At 44.1% G+C, this 9,067-nt stretch overlaps 1 protein-coding gene across 1 annotated transcript; it reads right to left on the bottom strand.

The window, feature by feature from the left end:
- Positions 1 to 1,942: 1,942 nt before the first annotated feature.
- RPS21 (ribosomal protein S21) lies at positions 1,943 to 9,067 on the bottom strand. The gene is made up of 5 exons (XM_056845210.1): positions 9,001 to 9,067; positions 7,999 to 8,062; positions 6,476 to 6,547; positions 3,804 to 3,859; positions 1,943 to 2,014 (listed from the first exon to the last, which is right to left on the bottom strand). The coding sequence occupies exons 1-5, from the start codon at positions 9,048 to 9,050 to the stop codon at positions 2,005 to 2,007; spliced, it is 252 nt and encodes an 83-aa protein (XP_056701188.1). The 5' UTR covers positions 9,051 to 9,067; the 3' UTR covers positions 1,943 to 2,004.

The following is a 9,067-nucleotide window of genomic DNA, read 5'->3' on the forward strand; positions in this document are numbered from 1 at the left end:
CCTGGAGAGCCGCTGCCGGTCTGAGTAGACAATACTGACTTTGATGGCCAAGGGTCTGATTCAGTATAAGGCAGCTTCATGTAAATATGACATTGCCACTTGGTCAGGATGGGCCAAGCCTCCCCAGCCCAGACTAGGAGAGCAGTGGGGGTGGCTGCCTCGCAGACTGGGTAAGAGCTCTCAAGGGGCTGGATTTGGGCCACAGGCCCCTGAACTATGGTGTACCACCAAACCTGTATCTCCAGATTTTACCAAACAATTGCTACTCCATCCTCAGCCTCCAGAATACACCTGGAAGGCTGAGGATCAAATCAAAATAATAGCTTCATGCCATTATCAACATTTATAACTGCCTTCTTTGTCTGCTGCTAGAGATTTGCCGCGTTAACCCACCTGATTGCTGGAAGTTTTAAGGACAAGCCCCATTCAAACCTAAAAACAAGAACAGCTGTGCACATCAGGTCAAAAGTGCAGCAGGGTGGATATGAGCCAGAAACCAGGGAATGTCAACATACATCTTCTCATTCCATTCAGCTGTGCTCCCCCTGGGCTCTGCTAAACAGATATCCAGGGATAAACCTTTTCACCTGCTGCCAAGTTAATAAGCTATTACACGTCAAGGAGAAGTTGCTCGGCTATTTGGTGCAATGGGCTTACACATTTTGCAATGATATCTCCCCCCACCCCGGATGTCAATATCCTGCATTTTCCCTAGGAGATAACAAAAGAAAGACACTATTTTCCTGCCCAAGAATTAAGATCACAGGGAGAGGCTCTCCCGACTACCCTATCAATCAAAGAAGCTTGTTTGGTGGGTCTATGAGAAAGGGCCTTTTCAGGGGCAGCCCCATAATTATAGAATGACCTCCTCAGGGACGTGTGCCTGGCCCCTTCCCTTTCAATCTTTATGAGGCAGTTGGTTTTATTCAAGACCACATTTGATTAATTTACTGTCAGTGTTAAATTGTCATTTTAAATTTTGGTTTTTAATGTATTTCATGCATTCTGTTTTAAATGTTTTAATGTTTTAAATAAGTAATAATAAATAAATTTATTAATGTTTTAAATAAATAAGTTCTAACAACTGATTTCTTGAAGCCTAGTTAATACAGAGGGGAAGTCTGCGGGAAGGCAAGCTATTCCCTATAACAAAGGAGAATGAGAGAAACTAATAATCCACAGGTAAATTTAGTCACATTACTACTACATCTTTACAAACAGCCAACCAGGAGCTCTGCAGGTCAGATGCAACTGACAAAGGCCAGTACAAACCCGACTATTGATGGCTGAAGTTGCAGCCAGCAAAAGTGTGCCAATATAGGTTGACTATCCCTTATCTGGACATCCAAAATACAGATAGATACTAAATATAGACATTTTGAGCAGACATGCAGGCCCTCAGCAGCATGCCAAGCTGCTTTCTGATGGTTCAATGTACACAAAATTATTAAAAATATTGTTTAAAATTACATTCAGGCTATGTATGAAGTGTATATAAAACATATATAAAAATAAATGAATTTCATGTTTAGACTTGGGTCTCATCCTCAAGGTATCTCATTATGCATATGCAAATATTCCAAAATATGGAATGATCTGAAATACTTCTGGTCCCAAGCATTCCAGATAATGGATACTCAACCTGTATCTGACTCTCTCCCGGAAGGAATAATATAAAGTTTAAACATTTAAGGTAATAAAAGTGGTCAAAAGTAACTATGGACTGTTTCCGCTGAATGTGTGACCATCCATCCTAAACCCGGGTAGTTTTCATTTTTTCATATACAAAGGTCAACACATTCGACAGTTCAAGTTAGCTCAGATCTGATGCAGGCCTTAAACCGCCGTTCTCCAGGAGGCAACTCAGCAATCGTAACACTTCATGAAAATAAGGAGAACACCGAAATTTTGTTAATTCCAAACTGAAACCAAACACTGCACATTAAAAGTTTTTTCAAAACAGGTTTATTTTACAAGAAATTCCACATCATGGTGCCTTTTCAGTTAGAAATTCCTGGAAAAGAAGAGGGAAAACATATTTATATAGATGTTTATCCTTCGCTGTGCTCCCCAATGGGGGCCCAAAGTTGCTTAATTTTTTTTTCTCCTCTCAAAAACCCCAAGGCAGGTTATGCAGAGAAAGTGGGGGACTGGCCGGAGGTCACCCAGCAAACCTCCGTGGGAGAGTGAGTGTCAAACAACACATTACTTTTTTTTGGCAAATGGGGTTAACAATCACTTTCCCTGCAGCCCATAGCAGCTGAAGGGAATTTCATTTTTAAAAACTGGCAGGAGCCCAATCCTGCTAGAACAGGGGTATCAAACATACAGTCCAGGGGCTGAATCCGGCCCCTTGAGAGCTCTTACCCAGCCCGCGAGCCAGCCACACACCCCTCCAGTCCCGATCTGGGCTGGCGAGGCATGGCCTTGCCAATTGGTATTTATGCCATATCTGGCCCTCACAACAAATGAGTTTGACACCGCTGTGCCAGAAACTGCAGCATGGTGGGAGAGGGAGAGGCTCCTGCCTTCCCCTCTGTTCCACTTTCTGGAGCAGAAATGGCCCCAGCAGGGAGCTACTTTCCTAACTCTGGACCTGAACATTGGGTACACTGAGTGCAGGCACCTCAAAAATTATGAAAATAGCTCCCTGTGGGGGCCACTTCTCTTCTGAAAAATGGAGCAGAAGGGTAGGAGAAGAAGACTGGGTTTTTATATCTCTACCACTTAAGGAAGAATCAAACCGGCTTACAATCATCTTCCCTGCCCCTCCTCACAACAGACACTCTATGAGACGGGGGGGCTGAGAGAGCTCTAAGAGAGCTGTGACTAGCCCAAGGTCACCCAGCTGGCTTTGTGTGTAGGAGTGGGGAAACAAATCCAGTTCACCAAATTAGCATCCGCTGCTCATGTGGAGGAGAGGGCAATCAAACCCGGTTCTCCAGATCAGAGTCCACAGCTCCAAACCACTACACCACGCTGGCTTCCTCCCCTCACTATCAGAGTTGTGCTCCTGATGATTTTTAAAATGACATTTTCCACAGCTGCTGTGTGGTCGTGGTGAAAGCAAGTTGGGTCCAGGGGAAAAGGTAGTTTGACCCAGCAGATTCAAGCCCAGGTCTCCCAGATCCGAGTCCACTTTAACTACCACACCACACTGGCTTTCTAAAGTTACCACAGACCGATAACTTTCCAGTAGCTTATGAGTCTGACAAAGCGACCCAACGTCCTGGTATATCAGTGTGCTGTAGTGGTTAAGAATACTGGACTCGGATATGGGGGATCAGGTTCAAATCTACCACTGTACCATGAAGCATGCGAGGTGACTTTAGGCCAGTCTCATTCATTCAGCCTAACTTACCTTCCAGCAGAATTGTGAGGATAAAATGGGGAAGGGAAAACCAAACCATATACACGTCTTTTGAGATCTTTAGAGGAAGGGGCTGGATAAAAATGGACTAGCTACAGAGCTATGAGAGCCAGCGTGGTGTTGTGATTAAGAGAGGCGGACTCTAATATGGAGAACCAGGTTTGATTCCCCAGTCCTCCACATGAAGCCTGCTGGGTGACCTTGGGCCAGTCACAGTTCTATTAAGCCCACGTGGAGGCAGGCAATGGCAAACCACCTCTGAATGTCTCTTGCCTTGAATACCCTATGGGGTTGCCTTAAGTCAGCTGTGACTTGATTGCGCTTTCCACCACAGCGCTGTCACACCCCAGAAAGAAAGAGATTAAGTTCCAATGCAAGGAGGAATTTGGCTCACCTAGCTTCCTATTTTATACCCACACCCGCCCACACTCACTTGGAAACAATCCCATCATTCTTTGCCAGGCGCAGAATAGAGTCATCAGATTCCCCCTAAAAGACAGAAACAAAGTTCAACAGTTAAGTTAGCAAAGAATAGTGTCAAAAAAGGCTGTGTACATATAGAGATGAATAATGTTGATTAAAAACAATCACAGGTATTACAGGAACAATCAAACTAGGGTATGTATTTCATTTACTGGCTTAACTGTTTCTCACATAATCTATTTAGATAAGCTATTTTTGAATACTATTTTATATAATTCGGCCCTTGACGTGAATTTGTTAGATATCCATATCTGTAGTGGTAATCTTAGCATGGTATGTATAATCTATATTATTTATTCTGTCATATTCTCTTTTTCATTTTCTCTATGCCTTCTATGTAAAATAAATAAATATTATTATAAAAAATGGCAGTGTAAAGTGGAGGGAAAAACAAGAATGTGTGTTAACTTTGAAATGTGCCGCTTGTTAGGAAGAGTTGGTTTTATATGCTGACTTTCTCTACCACTTAAGGAAGAATCAAATCAGTTTACAATCACCTTCCCTTCCCCACAACAGACACCTTGTGAGGTAGGTAGGGCTGAGAGAACTCTAAGAGAGCTGTGACTAGCCCAAGGTCACCCAGCTGGCTTCATGTGTAGGAGTGGGGAAACCAACCCGGTTCACTAGATTAGAGTCTGCCGCTCATGTGGAGGAATGGGGAATCAAACCCCATTCTCCAGATTAGAGACCACCGCTCCAAACCACCATGCTGGCTCTTGGCTCCAGGTTGGTAAAGCCAGCCAACTTAAATCTGCAATGGATCTCTGTTGCTACTCAGGCCAATATTCTGTGTGGCTCTCTGATACAATTCAGTCATGACGTCCTATCCCAAGTGAGCAAATACTAGTGCTCATCATGCATTAGCATATGTCAATGCCCTATGTGGTTTGGGACCAACATACCGTACTTGCAGGGCCACCTAATCCTTTATGAACCTGCCTGACCATTATGGCCGTTGGAGGCCCTGCTTTGAGTGCCCCCGTCTTCTGAGATTAGGTGGGTGGCAAGCTGGAAGAGGGCCTTCTCAGTTGTGGCACCAAGCTCTGGAACTCTCTCTCCAGGGAGATTCATCTGTCTCCTTCTGTTGCTGTCTTCTGTCAGCTGGGGAAGACTTTTTTTTGCGTTTGGTATTCTCTCAGTAATTCCACCATCCTAACCAACGTTTTTATGTTTTGTATGTATTTTAACTTTTTTTAAACTCTTTAAAATTGTCTTAATGATGTTTGAGAGGGGGGCTAATCTAGTTTTATAATGTAATTTTATCATGTATATTTTAAATTTTTAGCCACCTTGGCAGCCATTGTAAGGGCAGAATGGTGGCATAAAGATTTTGTAAATTTAAAAAAAATTGTCACCAGAAAGCGAATCTTATCACATCAATGTCTCCTGAAATTCACTCCACTGTTTTGTGATGATATCAAGACAGGTTGAGAACCAGTGTGGTGTAGTGGTTAGAGTGTTAGACTAGGATCTGGGAGACCCAGGTTCAAATTCCCCCTCTGCCATGGAAGCTCACGTGGTGACCTTTGGCTGGTTGCACACCCTCAGCCTAACCTACCTCAGAGGACTGTTGTGAGGATAAAATGAGAACAATGTAAGTTACTCTGGGTCCCCATTGGAGAGAAAGGTGGGGTATAAATGAAGCAAATAACTAAAATATAGTTCACTCTGCTTGTGTAGTAACTGCAAGTTCTGTAAAGGAGGATTACATCCTCTCCCAGGAGAAACATTTTATAGCAGTTGCTTCCTGTGCGTGGGTAAAGTACAGTCAGAGAGGATTTTGAAGAATTAGTGTACAAAAACAAACATTAGAAGGACTTCTGGAATGCCCCTGCAATGTCAGCCATCTCTTTTGGAAAACAATACTGAAGAGAGGCACTTCACAATCTCTGCAACTCCATTTACCTTGGTTTATATCAATATGGTACAGATTTATAGTCTATTCTTTGTGACTTCTCTTCCAAATCTGATTTCTGTTGCCAGTTGCCTCTTTGTCTTACTTATACCTCCTACAAAGTCTCACAGATTAGGCAGATCATGAGAGGGAGGGCAGGAAGGGATGAGTCAGCGCTCGGCTCTCGAGGCCCTTTCTTACGTGCCCAGCAATTCTCCTCCAGGCCAGATTGCCCAAAGATCCAGGAAGGTATTTTTTGCTTTCCTCTGGACGTAAAGCAGGGGTCACTGGGGGGATGTGAGGGCAAGGTAGTTGGGAATTTCCTGCACTGTGCAGGGGGTTGGACTAAATGGCCCTTGAGGTCCCTTCCAGCTCTATATTTCTATGTTCTGCATTAAAGGCAGATGACTAAAACTTGAACTGGAAGCATATTTACTGATTTCTAGAGGAGTTACTCCCAAGAAAGTTTGTGCAGGACCACAGTCCAAGAGACCTAGTAACTGAAGCATCTCGTGAAGGCTTTTTAAACACCACCCGTCCGCCTTCATCTTGCACCACAGTTTGAGTACCCATCGTTACATGGCTAATAGGATGGCCTATAAACGCAGGGCATCTTTTCATGAGAACCCCCTCAGTTGGTGAGTGCAAGAACAAGAAAACCACCCTAGGACAAAAAGGCACTGAAAGTTCTATTAGTCTTAGAAACAGTGCGTTAAGAAAACACTTACCATCCTACGAATTGCTCCACAAATTGCGTAGGTTTTGGACTGGCCATTGACTCTGCCTGTGACCTTGTCAACCTGGAATTGGAGTTAAGTTTACAACATCAAAACATGTAAAACGTGAGAGCTCATTTTCTCCTGGTGTTCACAAGAGATCCCATGGAAGAGTGGAATCACAGCTACAAGCCTGGGAAATGCAGAACGCACAGAATACCTTTTGGCCGCTCTCCTACCTCCCTGGCTAGATTCACAATAAATTAACAGGGTTTAGCTGCCTTAATAGAGAGCCCTGTGACGCAGAGTGGTAAGCTGCAGTACTGCATTCCAAACTCTGCTCATGACCTGAGTTCGATCCAGACGGAAGTTGGCTTCAGGTAGCCGGCTCAAGGCTGACTCAGCCTTCCATCCTTCTGAGGTTGGTAAAATGAGTATCCAGCTTGCTGGGGGTAAAGGGAAGATGGCTGGGGAAGGGCAACAGCAAACCACCCCGTAAACAAAGTCTGCCTAGTAAACGTCGGGATGTTATGTCACCCCATGGGTCAGGAATGACCTGGTGCTTGCACAGGGGACCTTTACCTTTAGCTGCCTTAATGAACATGCTCAGATTCATGAGAGCGACAAAATCATGGACAACAGGCTGTCCCGTCCCATGTATGGAGTAGGATTTATTTTTTCTCTTTTTTCTCATTTCTACTAAGCCACAACACACCCCAACAAGCAGAACTCTTGTTTAAAGAGCCCAGGGAGATGATGGAAAAGAACAAGACAGAGAAACCAGAGACAGAGAAACCAACCTTTACAGAATGGGGACATACACACACATAATGCAAGCCTCAGAGGTATGCACAAAACGAAAGGCAGTCCTGTTGTAATTTCTGTTGTTTGCCCGTCCCTTTGCTCCTCTCCCACTACCCTGCCAGGTTCTTCCTGCAGATCTTGATCCAAATGCAGTGGGAGAAAACAACTGGTCCCTCTGCTCAGCTTCCCCAGAATCTTGAAGCTTAGCAGAGGGAACCATCAGCCACCCTGACACCTCTGTGCCCAAAGCAACAGCAATTCATCTCACGCCACTGCTGTGCCTAGTAATGCTCAAACCTGCCTTAAAATGCCCACACCAGAGACAGAGCAAGGCAAAAGGAAACATGGCGGCAAGTTCTACCAGCACTATTTCTCCCCGCGCTGCTCTTTTTAGAGTACTTAGCTGACTAATCAGTGAGGTCTTAAGTACAGTCATACCATTCGAAGTCCACAGAAGTTAGTGGCTTAGAAGGGTGCAACTCTGTTTAGGATTGCGCTGTATACAATTTGGTTTTTCCTTACAGCTGCCATACAGGGCCAGTAAGCCTCTGAAGTTAGAAAGCAAAGGGTAATCTGCACATACCTATCCACAGCTCTAACGTGCCATACAAATGTTTTCTGCTGTTCAGTCCGGGCAACCAGCAAGTCACAAGCTTGACTAAACAACACACATTTGAAACATTTCATGCTTTCAACTGGCACACTGCAACTAATTCTGATAATTTACTCACCTCTGAAATATTCATTTGGATAGAAGCATGGTCCTTCGCACCAATAATCCGGTTGCTAGCAGAGCTGAGAAAAAAAAGGACATCAAAAGAATAAACGGCATGTCCAGGATAACAAGGACCACCACCACCACCCCGCCCAATGACAAGGTGGTCCCAAGCAAATCCTGTTAAAAGGCCGCACACTTACAGGTCACAGCAGTTCTGCCAACATTGCTTGACAGACCTGTGTATACCCTGCTACATATCTTTGACAGAAACTCCACCACATGACATTATTATGCATAACCACATATAACAATGCTGCTTATTATTTTGATTTGTTATTAGGTGCTGTGGAACACAGGCAGGATAATGCTGCTGCAGTCGTCTGGTTTGTGGGCTTCCTAGAGGCACCTAGTTGGCCACTGTGTGAACAGACTGCTGGACTTGATGGGCCTTGGTTTGATCCACAAGGGCTTTTCTTATGTTCTTAACCCTGTATGTAGCTTATGTCAAAGTCCTCCCTTTTTGACTTTAGTGACCTAAGCTTCTGTAACTAGTCATTTGCTTTATACAGGGCTGTCTCTGAAGACAGTTGAGAAGCTACCTTCAGTGCAGAATGCAGTGGCCTCCCATTTAACTGTGGGGTATCATGTGCATATGACGTAGATTTCAGAATGACTCCCCAGGCTGCTTATTTGCTTCTGGGCTAAATTCAACATGTTGCTTCTTTAAGATCTGGGATGTACATCCTTGTGGAGAGCTTCCCTGCCCTCTTTTCAGAAGGCACACTGACCATTTTTGTTGCAGATGTGTGCTTTGGTTTAGTCTGGTGGGCTGACTTTTAACCTGACTGGTATGCCACCGGCTTTGTTTCTGACTGTGTATTTTAAATCACTTTTGTAAGCTGCCCTGAAAATATGGAACAGCACAGGATGTAAACCTTTAAAATAAACACAAGTAAACTTTTCTTACTTGTTAAAAGAGAGCCAACCAATTTCCAAGGAGAAGAAAAATACTCACCATTTACGAGGCACATACAGATCCACAAATTCCCCAGCGTCGTTCTGCATGGTGAGTTTGCTAGATC

This window comes from Euleptes europaea, chromosome 2 (genome assembly GCF_029931775.1).
Source record: "Euleptes europaea isolate rEulEur1 chromosome 2, rEulEur1.hap1, whole genome shotgun sequence".
Taxonomy (NCBI): domain Eukaryota; kingdom Metazoa; phylum Chordata; class Lepidosauria; order Squamata; family Sphaerodactylidae; genus Euleptes; species Euleptes europaea.